The 20961-nt window shown below is 37.8% G+C and overlaps 1 protein-coding gene across 3 annotated transcripts in view; it reads left to right on the top strand.

Moving 5' to 3' along the window:
* The window catches only part of CTPS2 (CTP synthase 2), a 110459-nt gene that overhangs the window by 41693 nt on the left and 47805 nt on the right, over window positions 1-20961 (top strand). For 2 of the 3 annotated variants that reach the window (XM_087726282.1, XM_087726283.1), the window contains exons 6-13: window positions 417-500; window positions 1261-1341; window positions 3964-4115; window positions 7702-7834; window positions 10652-10740; window positions 11307-11401; window positions 13201-13263; window positions 15882-15925. In XM_087726282.1, the coding sequence (XP_087582408.1) occupies window positions 417-500; window positions 1261-1341; window positions 3964-4115; window positions 7702-7834; window positions 10652-10740; window positions 11307-11401; window positions 13201-13263; window positions 15882-15925 (741 nt within the window). The remainder of the gene's footprint in view (window positions 1-416; window positions 501-1260; window positions 1342-3963; window positions 4116-7701; window positions 7835-10651; window positions 10741-11306; window positions 11402-13200; window positions 13264-15881; window positions 15926-20961) is intronic. The other variant, XM_087726284.1, reaches the window with a different exon arrangement.

Raw genomic sequence — 20961 nt, 5'->3', positions numbered from 1 at the left:
TTACTGAATGAAAATAATAATAATAATAGTGAAAACTTTTTGATAGATGCCAAATGCCTATTAAATAGGACAGTATGTTAATGTGGCAATTTAGACCATTCACATAACATTATTTGATTTGTATAATAATGCTGTGGTTAACATAAAATTAAAGTAGAGTTAAGGTGATTTTAACTACACTACATTATCCAAACTACTTCAGATAGATTGGACTTGTCAGTCCTTTCAGGGGATAGAAACTGAGTCTGTTGCATCCCAATTCTACATAATGGAGGGATTATTAAATCAAGGTTTCACTGTAATTCTATTAAATCTTAATTATTCTTTTTCCTATGTAGGTATTGTGCATATATTACGCTGCTCCATTGCACCAGTGCTCTTTAAAAAAACGAGTGATTTCTAATTATATTTTTCAGCCTAATGCTACTGGTGAACAGAAAACAAAGCCTACTCAAAACAGTGTCCGTGCTTTAAGGGGACTTGGTCTTTCTCCTGATTTGGTAAGTTTAATACACTCTGCAATATTACATCTGAAAAAAAGTACACATTTATATTGTTAGAATGGAAGTGATAGGTATGTTTATAGTTTCATTAACTTGCACTATGTATAGGGTATTATTTTTTTATTCAGTAGTCGAATCTGAGTGGGAATTTTCTGATTAAAATTATAAAAATGTATTTGGTCTATCTGTTAGTTATAGCAAAATAGGTTTACTTTGTTTTATATTAGATAAAAACTGTCTGTTTAAGTATTGATGGGCATAATATATTTGCTTGCAGTGTGGAATATTAGCTGAAATTTTAAACAGAAGTATATGCAGGTTTTCTGTCTGATGTAATTGCATTATATTTTTGGTTGCCCATTGTGTACATATTTGTTAAGTGGTGAATAAGAAAATATAACTTTGACTAAGTGATTTTTTGCAAAGATACTAGATATTAAATGTTTAATCTTATTGTACTCTTAATAAGATTCTGGTGTCTAGTTTGGCTGAGAGAGATCCTACATCATTTACTTAAATTAGATAAACCTCCATAACTCAGATATCTCCGAGTATTTAATTGGTGAGATTTGGAAATTCTATCACAAGTTATTATGGTAGGAGATTTATTTTTATGAAAGCTGAAACTTTGCTTTTTCTTCTTTTCCCTTAAAAATCTTTAAAAGCATTTTAAGCAAAAAAAAAAAAAAGGAAAGTACTACTTCTTGGAAAGTGTTATTCCACGGTGTGTTGCTAATCTGTTTATATCTCCTTATAGATAGTCTGTAGAAGTACTAAACCTATAGAAATGGCTGTAAAAGAAAAGATTTCAATGTTTTGTCATGTAGAACCTGAACAGGTTTGTAGCATTCTTTTTAAAATAATAACAATAATAACAATAATAATCACATTATAGTGTTAATGTCACACTCTGAAATAATATTTTTTTTCTAAATATTTTTCTTTTCTGTTCATATCAGAAAATATGTTGGATAACAGAAGAAGACAAATAGCTACCTATTAGGGAATTCATGGGATAATATCAAAATGAGGGTGGCATGCTATTTAAAAAAAATCCAACAAGAATCAGTGTTGCACTGAAAAGTCAGATTAAAAAAAAACTTTTTAAAGTTGTCTGGCACTGAAGGGGAATAAAATAATTTCCTGGGCTTTATTTCAGAAGTTTGACTAATTTAAAACTGTATTTGATAGAAAATTATGTTTCCTTAATACAGCTAAACAAAGTTAACTGGGCAAATTTTTTACTGGGGTAGAATCTTGCAAGTTATAGCGGTTTTTTTTTTAAATACTACTCTCCCAATGTATTAGAAGAGCCATATACTATACAATTATAGAAATGGCTATATAATAAAGTTTTTTTTTTAAAGACATTCAAATTGGTGAGTTTAAATCTAAAGTCACCCTGGAGCTTTGACTCCTGGTTTCTTCTTTTTCTCCAGTAAAAGTCTTAATAAATAAAGGGGTATTTATAGATAAGTTGATTAATGGATTGTGGTGATGATATGATAGTAACTGAGTATTCTTATCTTCATATTCTGTATTCTGCTGCTCAGATAATTTTTACTCTTAAATTTTATCCATGTTTCCTCAGAAATCAGCCTTGTTAAGTTTATAAAGATCTATCTTAGCATGAAAAGAAATAGGATTGAAACCTTAGATAAAAAATTTAAACATATTGGGTTAAATCATCTAGCCAATCTAATCCAAGATTAGTTAATTTTTGGCTTTGTGGATAGTTCTAAACCACCATAACCATAATTCCCAATGAATTCATAATTCATTCCCGATTTTGGCGAAAATGGACCTGTTTTTGGCTAAAACGGTCCGTGCGGAGCACTGCAGAGTGCTTCTGGGGGCCAGGGAGGGTGAAAACACGATGCATGGAGGTCAAAAACTATTATTTTCTTGTTTTCCTCCTGTAAATTTAGGTGCATCAAGGCTACTGTGCTCTACCTGTATTATGTGATCAGAAGAAAGACCAGAAGTACAATGGAGCACTTGGCAATATTTGTAAGCCATTGCTCAATTGCCTTCACATAGATGCATGGAGAAAAATATTTTTCTGAATGTTTTGCATTTATTTTAAACCTTTATTTGAAAATGATCTAAATAAGACTTTTGATGGTATTTGCAATATTTAGCCAACTTCAGCTCATTAAGAACTTTAGATTCTCTGTCATCTTTTTTTTCAGTTCTGGGCCATTTGGATGTACCCTCCTTGTTTCAATCTCTTTTCCTATTTCCTATGTATGCCTTTTTCTGCCTTTATATCTTCCCTTTTTCAAACCCATCTTAAATTTCCATCTATTTCTCCTATTGTGAAATTCTGTTTATCATTGTTCTGAGATTATAAAGATCTCAAAATGCTTTGAGTACCAAATTCAACAAGTTTTAAAGTAGTAAAGTACCAAGGTAGCACTGTACAGCATTGCCAAACAGAGTAACATCTCTTTATATTCTTGTAGTTGTATACCTTCTGCTCTTTAAAAAATATTATCCTGTTACAGTGTCTTTTCTTCTTCTTCAAGGATTCAGGGTACGTTTCTTCTTTAAAGGTCTAATGGTTTTTCTGAGTTCCATCACCAGTACATAATATCATCTGTGTTTTGCTTCTGATTGATGTCTCATGCATTGAGCTTAATTTTTTGCTCGGTTTCTTTAAGGATACCTGCTTACTTCTCAGCTCTCATAGTACATTTTATTTGTTTGATATGCAAAAATGACAAAAAACCAACAGCATCAGTTCCAAGAACAACTCCTTCTGAGTAGTTACTTTATTGCTGTTCACCTGTTCACATACAGAATCTTGTCAGACTAAAGCAATTTCCTGCATAATTATAAATATTTTGTGAACTGCTAGGGACAGCTGTCTTTGCCCTCTTCCTGCCTACCAGACATCCCAAGCTCTGTTTCTTTGTTCTGTAGGAGGTAGTCCCTCTCTCTGAAACTCCAACCACATTCCACCACAGTCAGGAAACAAAAAGAAATGAATTCACAATCCACAATGGAGATTCACTCATCCTTTCTAAAGGCCTATGGAAAGAGCTAGGTCTTCAACGCCCATAGAAACATCAGCAAGATAGGGGGGGGGGGTTAATGGGAGAGTATCTGAACCTGGAGGGGTGGACTTCATTCCAGAGAGCAAATGTTATTATAAAGAAGTAATGCTTCTGTGGTCTACATAGATAGCATTGTTTAATTGAACACAAAACATATGAAACTGATGAGGCAGATACTATGGGAGATAGGAGGTCCCTAAAATAACCAGGCACTACACCATAACATAGTTAATCCTTTTTGAAAAGACATGTGTAGAGCTAAAGGAAATATTTATTCACACACACACACACACACACACACACACACACACACACACACACACACACACACACACACAGAGGATCCTTGTCTATTTAGTTTTAAATTTACACCATTAATAATTGAAATTCATATTTTCTAGGTAATATTCATCCATGACGTTTCTTCTACTTACCGAGTGCCAATCCTTTTGGAAGAACAAGGCATAATTAAATACTTTAAAGAGAGACTAAGCCTACCAATTGATGACCAACCAAGTCACCTTCTTTTCAAATGGAAAAAAATTGCAGATAGGTACATTTCTTTGTTTCTTGTGTTGATTTCTCCTTTTCCTTGCATTTTATTTGCAGCTGAAAATCTTTTTGCAAAATTGAGCAAGTAAGATTTATCAGGTCCCAGGCTTTTAAGAGTGGTTTATTTCAGTGTTTTCGTAAATAATGTATAATATGGTAAGATGACATAATAAGAAAGTATTTGCAGTATCTTTTGATATTATATATTATGTTGCAATTCTGATGGTGCCAAAATGCAAACTTTTTACCCAAGAGGTTTCCATAGAAAAATTCTGAATAGGAAAATATGAGGTAAAAGCACCAGTGCTTATTTTTACATTTTAGAACAAGGAGAGTCAATGTGGTCTAAAAATTAAGGTCTACAGGACCTACTAGGAGCAGAGAGAGCCAGATTTTAATCTTTTTAGGCATGAAAACTTGCTAGATAAAGTTGGGCCAGTGATTTTCTCTCACCTGTACTTACTGAGCATTAGTTTCTGTGATAAGGTAGCTGAAAAATAATCTCCTCCCACGATGTTGCATTATGCACTGATAAGTTTCATTGTAAGAATAAGGCAAGCTCAGTGCAAAAAGAATTGGAGATTGAAACTATGCAGTTGTAGCTCAAGATACTTCAACCTTTCCATCAGTTTCAATCCCAAAGCTCTCATCTCTTCTTTTTGGTCAGAAATGCTGAAATAAAAACATTTTGTTAAAACAAGGAGCAAAAATCTGGTCTCAAACTTAAACACTTACAAAAGTCATTTCATTCCCCGTAAAAGGAAAGAAAGAAAATTCCCCTATGCTTGACACTTTGCATGACTCTATCTGTGCTGAAGAAAATGGAGGAACATAATGAAAATATTAATTTTGTTTGTCCATTTTCTTTGAGCTATTGAAAGGGATCTGCAAAGATGGCAGACACTATTATTTTATTTGAGGAATCACCTTTCCCAGGTAATATTTGCCCATTCCATTAGGTTTGGCTGGAGGGCTATGCCCTGGATCCCATCCATTAGACCAGGGCTGTCAGACTCCCGACCCATGGGCCAGATGCGTCATGTGCTGGCCACGCTCATGCCCGGTTTAGTGAAGGGGGGGGGAAGTCCCAATATGTCATGTGACGCCACGGTGATGATGTTAGTTTGACACCCCTGCAGTAGATGGTGTTTCTCAACCTTGGCAGCTTTAAGATGTATGGACTTCAACTCCCAGAATATCACAGCCAGCCATTCCTCAAAAACACTGTGCTAGGGATTGTCATGTGACAGGATCTAGGGAAGGAGCCTTTTATTTTGTTGGATATTATTCTTCCCCTCCAGAAGATAAGATTGGTTCCACCCCTACTGACTTTCCATAAGGCCTTAAAGACATGGCTTTGCAACCAGGCTTGAGGACTCAGGTGCTCATTGCTGATAGTTTATATATTTTGGCTGCCAATTATGTTGTTTGGTTTTATGTTGCTTTTAATGCTTTTTTTCTTTTTAAACTATACTTTATTACATTCTCCAAAGAATAAAATATATATCAAGGGAAAAATGGAGAGAAAAATGCATCTAGGTTGTATTCATTTCTTTTTTTAACTATTGTAAGCTGCTCAGAGTCATGGGTTGCTATATAAATTGAAATAATAAATTAATAATGAAGTTTCCTACCATCAACAAAAGCTCAGAAGACTAAATAAGGGTGAGGTACAAATTCTACCAATTAAGAGATAGAACCCCTGCATCAGAATATAATCCAAAACCCCACATATTTATAGCAGATTTATTTATACCTCACCTGAAATAAATTGATTCAGTTCTTCAAAACATCTACCTGGTGCATAAACCTTGTGTGAAGTTTCTATTAATGTAATTTATCTTTGGTATATTATTCTCAACTGCCCTATTCTTTTTTCTCCTAACTCGTAATAAATAACTGAATCAGCTTTTGATCTGGAGAGGTGTAAATTATTCCAGTTGAGCATAATCTCACGGCAATTGCACTGACATTTATAGTGATGAAGTGCTTTGAGAGACTCGTCCTACAACACCTCAGGTCCTATCTTCCACCAAATTTTGATCAACACCAGTTTGCTTATAGAAACAACGGGTCGACAGGGGATGCCATCACCAGTGCTCTACATATTGCACTGAGTCACCTTGAGAAATCTGGGAATTATGTCAGAATGCTTTTTATAGTCTATAGCTTGGACCATCTTACTAGGAATTCTCATTGAAAAGTTGACTGACCTGAATTTCCCTCTCCTCACTTGTGAATGGATCAAAGACTTCCTGACGGATCGTCCACAAACAGTAAGGGTTGGGTCCTTTACATCTTCCATGCTGAAGCTCAGCACAGGATCCACTCAGCCCATACCTTTACTCGCTGTATACATATGACTGCATATCCTCTGATCCATCCAACATCATAATAAAGTTTGCAGATGACACAACAGTGCTGGGTCTCATAACTGGAGGGGACGAATCAGTATACAGGGAAGAAGTCCAGAAGGTATCCAATGGTGCTCAAGAAACAACTTACATGTAAATGCTAGTAAGACAAAGGAGATGGTGCTAGATTTTCGGAAGCACAGAGAGGAATCTGTCCCACTGTATATCGAGGTGGGCTGTGTAGAGAGGGTTTCCTCTTTTAAATTCTTGGGAGTGCTTATTAGTCAAGATCTCACCTGGAAAAACAACACGTCTCTGGTGATTGGAAAGGCCCAACAGGGACTTCATTTCCTTAGAGTCCTGCGAAAAAATCAGGTGGAACAATGGCTGATGACCTCTTTCTATCATTCCACCATAGAAAGTGTCCTCACATATTGTATTACAGTATGGTATGCTGGTTTAACAGCTGCGGACAGGAAGGCACTACAGAGAGTGATCAATTCGGCACAAGAAACCATTGGTTACCCTCTGACACCACTGGATGACATCATCAGATCTTACTGCTTTAGCAGAGTAAGGAAGATACTCAGAGATGATTCACACCCTGGTCAGTGTCTCTTTGCACTTCTACCATCAGGCAGAAGACTTCAAAGCATAGCCAGCCAAACAAACAGTTTTAAAGATAGTTTCTATCCTTGGGCTGTGAGACTTTTAAATACAATCACAATCACTCCATGTACAGGCTAGTTTTTTTTTCTTTTTCTTTCTTTTTTTGTTTCTGTTATAATTTTGCACCAGTGAGACTAAAACCAATGTTGTTGTATTTAAGTACAATGACAATAAAGATTATACTTATACTTACTTATTTAATAATAAATTAGCCATGAGCCATTTATACATATATTTGTGCAGGGCTTTCATTCTCTAAGATGGCTTGAGTAAATTCAGAGGAACAGGAAATTCAAATGGTGATACCACTGCAGCTACAAGTAAAATAAACTGGGTTTTTGTGTTTTAAAAATATTTCAAGCTTTTGTTATTTTGTCTTTCTTACTTAGAGAGTGAACCTTAATTATAATACAGCTGCTTCCAATCTGTTTTTGACACTTAAAGAACATGGCTTCACCTGTTTACACACACACACACACACTATATCCAGTCCAAATTTATAATATTTTAATACCTGCTGAAATATTTGGAAATCTATATATTATTTGATTTTTATATTGCCAGGTATGAGAGGATGCTAAAGAGCTGTTCTGTTGCTCTAGTTGGAAAGTATACAAAACTGAGTGATTGCTACACCTCTGTTTTCAAGGCATTAGAGCATTCAGCTATAGCAATTAATCACAAACTTGATCTAATGGTGAGACTCAATTGATTTTTCCTTTTCCTTGTTTCTTTATATTTTGTAAACATCCTATGGTGTTTCTAAGGTTTATTTTTTCAGTGACATCTGCTCTTTAATATTTTTTGCACATTTTCTAAAGCAATTGAAGTATGTGGTTTTGTCCTGAGAGTTGTTATAATAATTTCCATAGTGGAATTTCTGAAAGATAAAGAGAATCCCATGTTCCTGAGAAATATGTTATTTCTTAATTAATATTATTTCATTTATTCATTTATAAAATTTATGCACTGCTTATCTCACTAAAGTGACTCTGGTTGGTTTAACTGATATATTAATCCTACTCACAATTGTATGCATTATGACAATATTTTTTACATGCGGCTAAGCAGTGTCAGGTCCACACTCTTTGGCTTGGCACCGCACTGGCATCCTGCCTTCAAAGGATTAAAGGGGAGGGATGGAGGGAGAGAAATGGGCAATAAAACTGCATGCTTTTGTGTGGGAATTCAGGAGGGGAGAATGACAGTTGAAGAAAAGCAGATCAGTATGGAACTAGTTCGTGCCAAGGCATCATCAAGGTCGTTTGCCCTGAAAGTTACCAGCCCAAACACCTCAGTTGCCAGCCTGAGTTACCAGTCCAAACACCTCAGTATTCCCAAACCATCCCGACAGCATTGCATCAGTTGGATTTGGACTGGTCATGGGGGGAGAGACAGGACTGAAGACAATCATTTTGTGTTGATGCACAGGAAAATCAGATTCTGTCTTACTTTACTGTAACTAGCATCTCTTAGTAAAAGTATCTTTCACTTCAACCAAATGAAGGCAAGGGTTTTTCTTTCCTAAGGGATCAGTGGGGCATTAGGTGGATTGTGGACATTACCTCTACCATAGGGACCCTGCACATGATGTTGGCTCAAGGGAGCGATCAGGAAGAGAGCAAGTGCTAGAGGGAGGCTTTGTCCAGGCCTCCTCTGGGACTGGATCTCTCCAGGTGGACGGGAGAAGCAGAAAACTGTGGACTGAGACCCAGGTCAACTCACCCCCCTGCAGGGTTATTTCACATATTTGTGCGAAAAGACATTTTCATCTGTCACAGCAATTAAAACTTGGTACCGGTCTCAGCTTGAAATAAAAATGGCTCTTTATCTTACAGTAACATCATTGGAGCCAAAAATCCATAAACTTATTTCAAACAAGGAGAAACAAATATCACACTAAAAATGTGTAATAATTAAATAAGCTTCAATTATTTTGTAATAATTAAACTAACTGTAATAATTAACAATTATTACAGTTACAATTAAACAACCTTTAAAGATTTTGTTATGATTAAATAAGCATTTATGATTTTGTTATAATTAAATAAGTGCTTATAATTTTGTTATATTAAATAGGTGCATTTCATATTAATAAAATGGAAGTTATCTGATCATTATTTTAGGAAAGTATTTATCTTTTTAAAAAATATATTAGTGCTCCACCGGATTTAAAATTATGAATTAGTGGTCTGTGAGGTCCAAAAGATTGGCGACCCCTGACCTAGATGATATACGGATCTATACTAAAACCATGGCGGAGCATGTGAAGTTGGTTAAAGCAGTACTGAAAAAACTTAAGGTCGCCCAGCTTTACGTGAAGCTCTCTCACAAAGTCAGAGCTGCTATTTCAATGATAATTGTATGAATATATATTTTAATATATACATTGATTGTAAGAAAGACACAGGCAGCCTTGCCCAATCCTCCAACCTCTATATTTCCAGCAAATGTTGTCATTGGCTGGCATATAGCATTGGTTCTATTGAAACATGATCTGTAGTTTGTGTGAATAATATCAATTAGAAAATGCAACAGCAATAGCATTTAGACTTACATACCACTCCACGGTTTACAGAGTCAGCATATTGCCCCCAATAATCTGAGTCCTCATTTTACCAACCTCGAAAGGATAGAAGGCTGAGTCAACCTTGAGCCACTCATAATCAAACTCCTGGAATGTGCCTGCAATACTGCATTCTAACCACTGTGCCACCATGGCTGTTGTATGCAGCTCATAATTCTCCTGATTTGAAATAAAGATCCTGATGCTGATGTGTGAATTACTGGAACTTTCAAAGTACAGAAGGGCTGTTATTATTTATGAATGATTTTCAAAATGATTATAGGTTTAGAAGGACAAAATGGTATAATTTGTAATGTATCATTGCTGTGAAGTTAAACATTTTCATTTTATCTGCTGGAAATAAATATCCTATTAAAATATTTAAGCATTGTATTGAAGATTCCTAGAAACTAGCCTCTTTATTTAATTACCTTAAATATCTTTCTTTGATCCAACTGATTTTTTTAATATAGAAATTATATCCCTAAAAGGAAATTAGAAGTCCATTTTATATCTTGAATTGCATTATTATATTATGAAAAACGTGCCACCAGTAATAATAACTGTTGAATTATTAAGTTTAAACATATTTTATTTTTTTACACAGCCTTCTATTTTTTAATCTGCTGTGCACTTGGCAAGATAAATGGCAGCTCATTCATTTGAAATAACCCTTTCCTTATAAATTTGAAAAACATTCTGAAGCCCATGTTTTATTTAATCTGTTCTGCACTATGTAAATGTCTCTATGTAAAATTTACATAATTCAGTAGCTCCCTAATACTTAGAGTACTATCACTATCAGTGCTAGAGTATAAGCTTTGCAAATTCAAAACTTTACTAATTGTAAACTGTTAAGATTTTTACATTGGGAAGAGTTCCACTGTATTTAATGTGTGTGTATATATACATATATTTAAAGTATACCCTGCTTTTTTATTCAATTAGTATATAGATTCAACAGACCTTGAACCTGCTATGGAGGCTGAGAATCCGGTGAGATTCCATCAGGCTTGGCAGAAGCTATGTAAAGCAGAGTAAGCAAGTGCCTTTTTCTTCAGTTTCCATTCCGATTTACCAGGTTGATTCTTGTTTTTTGTTTTATAAACAAATGCATTTTAATTTTATTTAAAACCAAAACTTGAACATTTGATATGTCAATGTGTAGAGCATACAGGGACCCAACTCTTGCTATGCATTACTGGAAGTCTCACCCTTATTTTTGCTGAAGTATTTCTACTGGGGTTTTTGAGTTATTTAGTTTTTGCTAATGTCCTAAACTATGAATTGAAGTAAGTTATAATAAAAAGAAATCTTTAGTTTATGTTCATTGGTAATATTATTATGTGAAAAAGAAACAGGTTTGTGCAATGCAGACAAAGATTTTTTAAAATTGTCCTTAATGGAGGTCACACCTTAAGTATCATAATGGTATGTTTGAAATAACGTTCACTGATAAAATGTTAAGTACATACACCAACAGATGAAAAACTCAGATAAAAGGTCTTTTATGTTCTACCTATCAGTAAAAGTATGGCACAGATGCACATAAATCTCAAATTTAAATTATTATGCTTGAATTTGGTATTGTGTATTATTTCAGTTGCATATTAGTACCTGGAGGTTTCGGCCATAGGGGAACTGAAGGAAAACTTCAAGCCATTTCATGGGCAAGAAAGAAGAAAAAGCCTTTTCTTGGTAAGAATGTACACAGGAAGTGAAGTGATTTTAGTTTTGCATAATTGATAACTTTTGTTCAAAGCAGATTTCCCAGGCTTATGAATCTCCAATTTGAAAGCAGAAATGCCAGTTCAGAAGCTTGTGAGCTCATGTAGCAGCTCTCTCAGAAATGTCCTGGGAGCTGTGGAAATTGATCTGGCTTCTACTTCAGTGGAAAAATTTACAGCTTGTTCTCTGTTGCCTTAAAACAAGTTGGTTTCTAACTTTTTCCTCTGCTGCTTGGTGAAATGGTGGTATTGTACTTTGCCACCTCTTCCTCTCTTGCACAGTCTCATTGAGGAGCTGCTATGCCATATCCATAATAAAAGTATTTTTTTCCTTAAATGACAGGGAAGAAAAGACAAAAACAGAAACAAAGCCTTGGTTGGCTTCAGGGTGGCCTCATATTGGCCTTCTGTTGACTCTAGGGAACAATAGGATGCAAAGAACAACTTCCAATCAGGTCTTACTTTTGGACAATTACCAGTCAGGGAGCAACAAAGCTCTTTTTATCCCCTTTTTCCAAAAAAGAAAAGAAAATATCCCCATCCCACCCTTGATGTTTCAGTTTATGGATTTGTCTGGCAATTTGCAAAAACCATTGCAGTTTGCTATAATAGGTGAGTACAGGTAGTCCTTGACTTAGGATTGAACCATTGAACAATTGAACCTAAAATTTATGTTGTTAAGTGAGACATTTATTAAGTGAGCTTTGCCATTTTATGAACTTTCTTGTCACAGTTGTTAAGTGAATCATTGCAGTTGATAAGTTAGTTACCTGGTTGTTAAGTGAATCTGGCTTCCCCATTGACTTTCTTGTCAGATGGTCATAGAAGGTGGATTACATGACCACAGGACAGTGCAAGTGTCATAAATATGAACCAGTTGCCAAGCAACTAAATTTTGATCAAGTGACTATGGGGATGCTGCAATAGTTGTAAGTGTGAAAAAAGGTTATAAATCACTCTTTACTGCTGTTGTAACTTTGAATGGTCACTAAAAGTTGTAAGTCGAGAACTACCTATATTCAAGGAAAATTTGTCTAGCTCTTATTCCTAGCTCCTAGTTACTTTCTAATAATAACATTCAGGGGCGAATATGTTGATTAATCTTGTGCCTAAGATGAAGAAAAGATCAAATATTAGAGCAATGTAAATGCAGAAGAAAGGATGATGTTTAGAATTCAAAGTGATAAATACAGGTAGTCCTTAACTTACAACCACAATTGTGTACAGAAATCTAGCTTTAAGTCATTGCAGTTGTAAGTCAAGGCCCTCTGTGATACACACACATTTTTTACATCTTTTGTGGTGGTTGTCAAGAGAATCACTGTGTTCATTAGGCAAAGCCATTCTTCTATATGGATTATTTTTGCTGGAAACTAGCAAAATGCACTGGGAAGCAGCAAAAAATGCAGATCATGGTCACATCACTGCAGAATGTTGCAATTAATTATAAAAGTGATTGGTTGCTGAGCATGTGTCATAATGTCGTATGACCACAGGGGACAGTACAACAATTTATAATGTATGTTTGTATGGGCACACATGCTCTCTACAGGCCATAAAGCACCCAATCCATCCATTTCTGGATGTGAATGGTGGTTAGGCAGCAGGTTGTAAAGTTGAGGACAACCTTTGTCACATTTTCTTTTTAAATCTATGCTTCACTTTTTTGCTTTTGGGATCACAAAGCAGCTACATATGTTCTGTTTCTTGGCTGGAAATATATATATGCATATGTTGAATTGTATCATTTACCATTTTTGTTACTTATAGGAATTTGTCTGGGAATGCAGCTGGCAGTAGTGGAATTTGCAAGGAACTCTCTAAACTGGCAAGGTATGTACTTAATCAATGCTATTTTATATATAATTATTTGCGGGTAAGCCCCATACAACTTAGTAAAAATCTAGCAATTATAAGCTCCATTTATAGAAGGAGGTAGTTCTTACTTGCATTCACTAATTAATCAGACTGAGGGAATAAAGCAAGATAATTTTATTTAGCAGAATTGTTGTATAAGAAGTTCCCTCCCTAGGAAAAGCATGTCAGGAGGAATCAAGAAAAATATTCAACATTGGTTTTTTTTAATAGAATTATCTCATTATTTGTCAATAATATGTTACTTATACCATGTTTCCCCAAAAACAAGACCCGGTCTTATTTTCTTTTTGGCCCCAAAATAAGCACCACGTCTTATTTTGGTGGGATGTCTTATCCGTTTACCTTATGACTACCGCAGCCACACACCTCCCATGGCCTGACACCTGTTGTGCCACTGCCAGACTTCTTCTGTGCCTCTCATTTGCAGCCAGATGCCGTGTTGTTGTAGAAAAAACAGGACACGCAAGCCAGCTCTTCAGGGAAGGAATAGTTTATTGCGCAAGTTCAGAGACACAGGGCTGAACCACAAGTGGCAGGCAGGAAATCCCTTATATAGTTTATCGCGTTCAGATAAAGCCATCTGTTAGTTTTGGAAACATCCCTCAAGATTCGCCCTTTACAGCAATATTATGTCTACAGAAGGTGATAATACATAGTCAGCTAATGGAGCAGAGTAGCTCGTATTTTGAGGAAGTTAAATGTGTCTTTCAGACAGTCAAGCCAGAAAACTTGAGACTTTGCCTCAGCAGGTTTCATGTGCCTCTAACCCGTGTCTAACCGCACCATGTCCTAAAAGCAAACCTTTGCACTTTCTATATATGGACAGTTAAAGCTTAATATCATGAGACCCTAGTTTGGTTCAGGCTTGAGACCTACCTTGGTTCAGCCTGCTATCTCAACGTGGCTTGTCGCACTTGTGCTGCCACTAGCGACAGGAGACTTTGTGGTTTGTTGTGCTGTTGCACACACGAGTAGCAGCTGGCGCAATGAGTCCGCGAACGGCGACACCAGTGTGATGCGCCACATGGCATCTGGCCAAAAGCGGCCACATGAGGCTGCAGAAGAAGTTGGGCAGCAGCATAGCAACTGTCAGGGTGTGGGAGGCCGTTGTGGTGGTCCTAAGGTAAGCCAGATGCTGGGCATATGAGACAGGTCCACCCCTGCCCTAGTTTGATTTTTACACTTGTGCCTCGCCCCACCTCATATAACCAGACAGTGGGCAGGGCTTAATTAGGGCTGATTTTGGGGGATAGGGCTTATATTAGGTGCAGGCATGAAAATTGGGCTAGGGCTTGTTTTGGGGGTAGGTCGTATTTTCAGGAAAACATGGTATATGTTTATTTATTTGATTCAATTTTGGTGCTGCATAACTCCCAACTGCACTGTAAGTAAAATTTCTATGAGTCAATCACATATTTCAAGTAATAAGTTTCACTTCTTAAATTTCAGCTCCCTTCAGTATCCCTTGCTAGACTTTTAGGAATCTTCCATTCATCCAAGTAAAGACAGGATGTTGATGCCTTTAACCTGACTGAAGAAAATTCCACACTCCTTGTGGGATCATATTTCTAATGAAACTCTAAGAATTGAAGAAAAAAACACTTTGATCACCAAGAGTAGTCAAATCTACATCTTTGTGCAATACCCTTTTGAGTTCTTGATTCATCATCATTTTAGCCATTGTCTATCTACTGCAGGATAAAGGCCTCTTCTGCATGTTTCCAACCTATATGACCCTGAGCTTTCTTTGTCAATTGGGCCTACAATACTTGCTGATGTCATAGATTCATCGTGTTTTAGGTCTCTTTCATGGAAGCTTTTTATCAAATGGGATCCATTCTATGACTGCCTTGGTCCACCTGCCATCAGTTCTTCTTGCTATGCGACCAGCTGATTTTCATTTCAATTATTTTACTCTCTTGATGATATCATATACTTTCATTTGTTCTCTAAACCATATGCATGTCTTTCTATCTTGTTTTGTAATGCTTACTATGTTTACGGTATTTTTGATTATCCATAGGTATCTGCAGCTAACTATAATGATGTCAAAATGATTAAAAGTGTCTCACAATGCAAAACCTGCCTTTCATATTTGCATCACAATGTCATATGCAACAAACTGATGAGGCAGTCTTTGTGTCATAATGCCCATTTTCTTACTTTAATTATCAGCTTTTTTCTACCATTGTTGCAATCACAATAGTTTAGGGGTACAAATTTCAGGCATACCAAAATTATTAAAACTAATGCATAAGCTTAATGTTCCTTATTGTTCATAGTGACTTTTAAGCACATGCTCAGAGCAAGAAAGCAATTAGGAAGTACTATATTTATAGATTTACTTCTGTTATGTTTGCTATCAATGATATGAGTCTCTGCCCACAATGTCAATTAGGGCATCATTCGTAAATGTGTCTAGTCAGAACATGCTTATTTTAGTGGTTTACTTCATATTGTTTAATTGAAGAATATATTATGTATAATATTAAAAAGCCAATGAGAAGAGCATTTTAATCATCACAACCTATAGAGTTTACATCAGTTTTTTTAATTAATTTTTTTTTCTACAGATGCAAATTCAACAGAATTTGACCCCAATACAAAGAATCCTGTTGTAAGTATCGATTCCTCCTTCTGTTTAAACAGGTATTGGACTCTGTCCAGATTTTCTCATTCTTGATTAGACTTGTTGAATCACTTAATCAAGATAGACAGGCATTACTAATTCCAAGGAATCTGTTGCAAGCATGGTTAAGAATGTTTCTGAATGAGTCACTTTTTGTACATAGATCTTGCATTGAATTTTATGACCAGTCCAATGGCTTGATTTTCCAGTTGTACTCATAGTGTTTTCTTTCCAGTTCTTATTTTATTCTTCTTACTACAAATTAAATAAAACTAATGTTTGGACAAATCCATTTAAAATCTGTTGAAGAATACTAAATAAATACAGACCATTCATAATTTCATTTTTATATAAACATCATTTAAAGCAGACATTTATACCAGACCAATTGCTTTAGAAATGACAAACAATTATGAATGGATGCTTCTCTCAACTCTCTAAGGTTACACATAACTGTAGAATATGCTCGACTTTTGCAGGTACTGTTAGCTCAAAAAATAATGGTTTGAATGCAGTTGGTGCCAAAATTAAGACAAAGAGTTCTGCTACTAAGTGTAGTGCTTTTGTAAAAAATTGGATACATAAAATTATGTAATCCAGCAGTTATTAGACAGTAATCTAATATATTGTATTGCATAATGTTTGAGGTAAGTGATAAAATAATTGCTCAGTAAATCAAGACTAGTAAAGAAAGTGCCACATTGCATGATTTACACTGAATCAATACTGTAGTATTAATCAGTACAGAACAGGGCCGTGTGTATTGGGTTGGAATGTAAAATTATCAATGATTGGTTAATATAATAAAAATCTCTTGTGTTCAGAGAGTACTGACTACAACTTATGTAATCCCCTATTAATGATATGGTTTGGATATGTACAATATAAATAGTCCCTACAAGGAGATTTTGGTCAGAAAAAAAGGAGTTTCTAATTTAAAAAAAACAGGAATATATAATATAACAAATGTTAAATGTTGAGTATGTTTTACCCACCTTTGCCACCCAATAAATAAACTGGATTCTAGCATTTAAAAAAAACAACAACTATAAAATATCAGTAATACCATGAACCCAAGTACACTAGATTAGAAAATGGTTCTTATAGTTTGGGATAGTTTTCTTTTTAAAATGTCTCAGCATATGTAGGCCAGAGAACTATATATGGTGATTTACTTCTGCAAGTTAAGCTGGATAATATCTGGTAGTACTTTATGAAACTCCATAAAGAAATCCCAGGCCTATAAACTAATCTACGCTAGACTAAACTAGATTAAACCAGACAGATAAGGCAATAACAAACTAGTTCAATATTGTTGCTAATCTATATCAATAATAACACAAGACAAAACTAGAATGAAACAACACAATTTTTATATAGATTTGTATAATATTTTGTAACATGAAATAGCAGTCATGATAACCTATGAACCATGAATTAGTCTTAACAGCATCAGTTTTCTGATCTTCCAGATGACTTGATTATTTGTACTCAATAGATGATATTGATAACTTTGAGGTATCACTTGGATAGCATATCCCAGATGCTGTTACTTTAATATTATTTCATTCTTCCAGATACTTTTCAACTGAACAATACTTTTTGTCAATTACATGCTCATCCATCTATTTTTAAGTCAAAGCGCCAATATTATTTATTGGTAAAGATAATAAAGCTTCAAATAGATAAGATACGACATATTCCCTGTGTTTTAGAGAGATTTATGAAATGTATTCTTTGTATTTTAGTAATTATTATTCAATCTCTAATAAAGCAATTGACTGGCCAGCTTATGCAAATAAATAATGTTATTCCAGGTTTTCCAGGAAGAGAATAACTCTCCTTGGTTCTGTACAGCAAAACATGTAGACTGAATTTACAGCAGAGATTTTCTATGTTATCCCAGGTTAATCCCAGTTTACAAGCCATTTTTAGTGAATCCCAGAGATTTTTCCAAGCATTTTGTTTTTCAATAATGCAGGAAAAAACAGAACAGAGTTTGCTGGCACTTCTGTAGGTTTATATGATCCTCCTTTGAAGCAAATTTCTGTGTTGTAAAACGTTCCAGAAGGATCAGTTTGGTGTAATATTTAAGGTACACAGCTAGAAACTAGGAGACTGTTAATTCTAGTTCTGCTTTAGGCACAAAGCCAGCTGAAGATCTTGGACCACTCACTCTCTTTCAGCTGCAGGAATAAGGCAATGACAAATCTCTTCTGCCAGGAAAATTGCAGAGACTTGGGCAGACAGCCTGCATGAGACAATACTGTTCAAAAGCACACACATACAAAATGTACCTCTCTCAATGTTTATATGGAGTTTTGGGGTCTGTTTCTATTTCTTTTGGCTGTTATGTTGCAATACAATCATATGAAAGACTGCACATTCTTCAGAAATGATTCTGAAGAAGTGTTTTGGAATTCTTATGAGCCAGTACCTCTGGGCTACTTATTAAAGTAGCCCATTGTTGGAAGAATTGAATTTTGAATTGAATTGAATTGAATAGGTTTATTTATAGGCCGCCCTTTTCCCTGAGGGGACTCAGGGCGGCTAACAACTCATAGGGAGGGGGATACAGACAATAACATATAACATTACATATAATTAAAAAGTAAACAACATTCATCCAACATTCGGGTAGGGGCAAATCAATCTCTACCCCCAGGCCTGGCAGGATAGCCAGTTCTTGAGGGCTGCGCGGAAGGTCTGAAGGGTGGTGAGGGTACGGATCCCCAGGGGGGGCTCGTTCCAGAGGGTCGGAGCTGCCACTGAAAAGGCTCTCCTCCGCGTAGTGGCCAGCCGGCACTGGCTGGCAGATGGCACTCGGAGGAGGCCTAATCTATGAGATCTAATCGGTCTCGAGGAGGTAATCGGCAGGAGGCGGTCTCCCAAGTACCCAGATCCACTACCATGGAGGGCTTTATAGGTGGTAAGAAGCACCTTGAAGCGCACACGGAGATCAACAGGTAGCCAGTGCAGCTCGCGGAGGATAGGTATTATGTGGGTGAACCGAGGTGCATCCACAATCACTCGCGCGGCCGCATTCTGGACTAGCTGAAGTCGCCGGATGCTCTTCAAGGGCAGCCCCATGTAGAGCACGTTGCAGTATTCCAGCCTAGAGGTCACAAGGGCGCGAGTGACTGTTGTGAGTGCCTCCCGATTCAGGTAGGGTTGCAACTGGCGCACCAGGCGAACCTGGGTGAATGCCCCCCTGGTCACAGCCGACAGGTGGTGATCAAAGGTCAGCTGTGGATCCAGGAGGACTCCCAAGTTGCGAACCCTGTCTGAGGGGTGTAAAATTTGGCCCCCCAGCCTGAGTGATGGAATGCTAGCCAAATTGTTGGGAGGGAAACACAACAGCCACTCGGTCTTTTCTGGGTTGAGTACAAGCTTGTTAGCCCGCATCCAGTCTCTAACGGCCTCAAGACCCTGGTTCATCACGTCCACCGCTTCATTGAGTTGGCACGGGGCGGACAGATACAGCTGTGTATCGTCCGCATATTGATGGTATCTTATCCCGTGCCTCCGAATGATCTCGCCCAGCGGTTTCATGTAGATGTTAAATAGTACGGGGGACAGGACCGACCCCTGCGGCACCCCATATGTTAGGGGCCTCATGGTCGATCTCTGTCCCCCGACCAACACCGACTGCGACCTGTCCGAGAGGTAGGAGGAGAACCACTGCAGAATAGTGCCTCCCACCCCCACCTCCCGCAGTCGTCGCAGAAGGATACCATGGTCGATGGTATCGAAAGCCGCTGAGAGGTCAAGAAGAACCAAGATGGAGGGATGACCTCCATCCCTGGCTCTCCAGAGATCATTGGTCAATGCGACCAAAGCGGTTTCTGTGCTGTAACCAGGTCTGAAGCCGGACTGGAAGGGGTCCAGGTAATCGGCTTCCTCCAAGGACCGCTGAAACTGGTAGGCCACCACCTTCTCAACAACCTTCCCAATAAAGGGGAGGTTGGAGACTGGACGATAGTTGTTAAGTACAGCTGGATCCAGAGATGGTTTCTTCAGGAGGGGTCTCACCACCGCCGTTTTAAGTGCGGCGGGGAAGTGCCCCTCCCGAAGCGAGGCGGTAATAACCGCTTGGATCCAGCTCCGTGTCACCTCCCTGCTGTTAGCTACCAGCCAGGAGGGACACGGGTCCAGTACACAGGTGGAGGCACTCACAGCCCTCATGGCCTTGTCCACGTCCCCGGGGGTAACGTCCTGAAACTCAACCCAGCACTGGTCTACCAAGTCGTCCACTCGTGCCTCGGCTGGGTCTGCAAGGGTGGAGTCCAGATCCGACCGAAACCGAGCAACTTTGTCCGCCAAGAACTGGGCATAGTCTTCAGCCCTACCCTGCAAGGGGTCCCCCGTATCCCTCTTATTTAAGAGGGAACGGGTTATCCTAAACAGGGCGGCTGGATGGGACTCGGCGGACACAACCAAGGAGGCAATGTATGCTCTTTTTGTTGCCCTAAGTGCCCTGATGTATTCCTTGGTGCAGGTTGTTAAAAGTGCTCGGTTCGATTCGGATCTATTGGACCTCCACAGGTGCTCTAGGCGTCTCCTTTGGCGTTTCCTCTCCCGGAGCTCCTCGGTGAACCAAGGAGGCCTCCGGGATCCACCACCTCGGAGTGGCCGTAGTGGCGCAATCCGGTGAAGGGACTCCGATGCTGCCGACTGCCAGGCAGCAACCAGAGTTCTACTGGATTGTGGGCGAGAGTGTCAGGAATAACCCCAACCTCCGTCTGGAACCTCAAGGGGTCCATAAGTCGCTTGGGGCAGAACCACTTGGTCGGTTCCTCCTCCCTACAGTGGGGGTTTGGTCTCCGGAAGTCAAGCCTCAGTAGGCAGTGGTCTGACCATGACAGGGGTATGATCTCATTACCCCTCAGACCAAGATCACAACTCCACTGCTCCGAGAGAAATACGAGGTCGAGCGTGTGACCCGCTGAGTGGGTAGGGCCCCGAATTATCTGGGTCAAGCCCATGGCTGTCATGGAAGCCATGAACTCCCGCGCCCCATCAGA

Source organism: Thamnophis sirtalis, unplaced genomic scaffold (genome assembly GCF_051295495.1).
Source record: "Thamnophis sirtalis isolate CommonGarterSnake01/CBP01778 unplaced genomic scaffold, rThaSir2_p1.2 scaffold_12, whole genome shotgun sequence".
NCBI classification, from domain to species: domain Eukaryota; kingdom Metazoa; phylum Chordata; class Lepidosauria; order Squamata; family Natricidae; genus Thamnophis; species Thamnophis sirtalis.
This window is presented reverse-complemented; position numbering and strand designations above follow the sequence as displayed.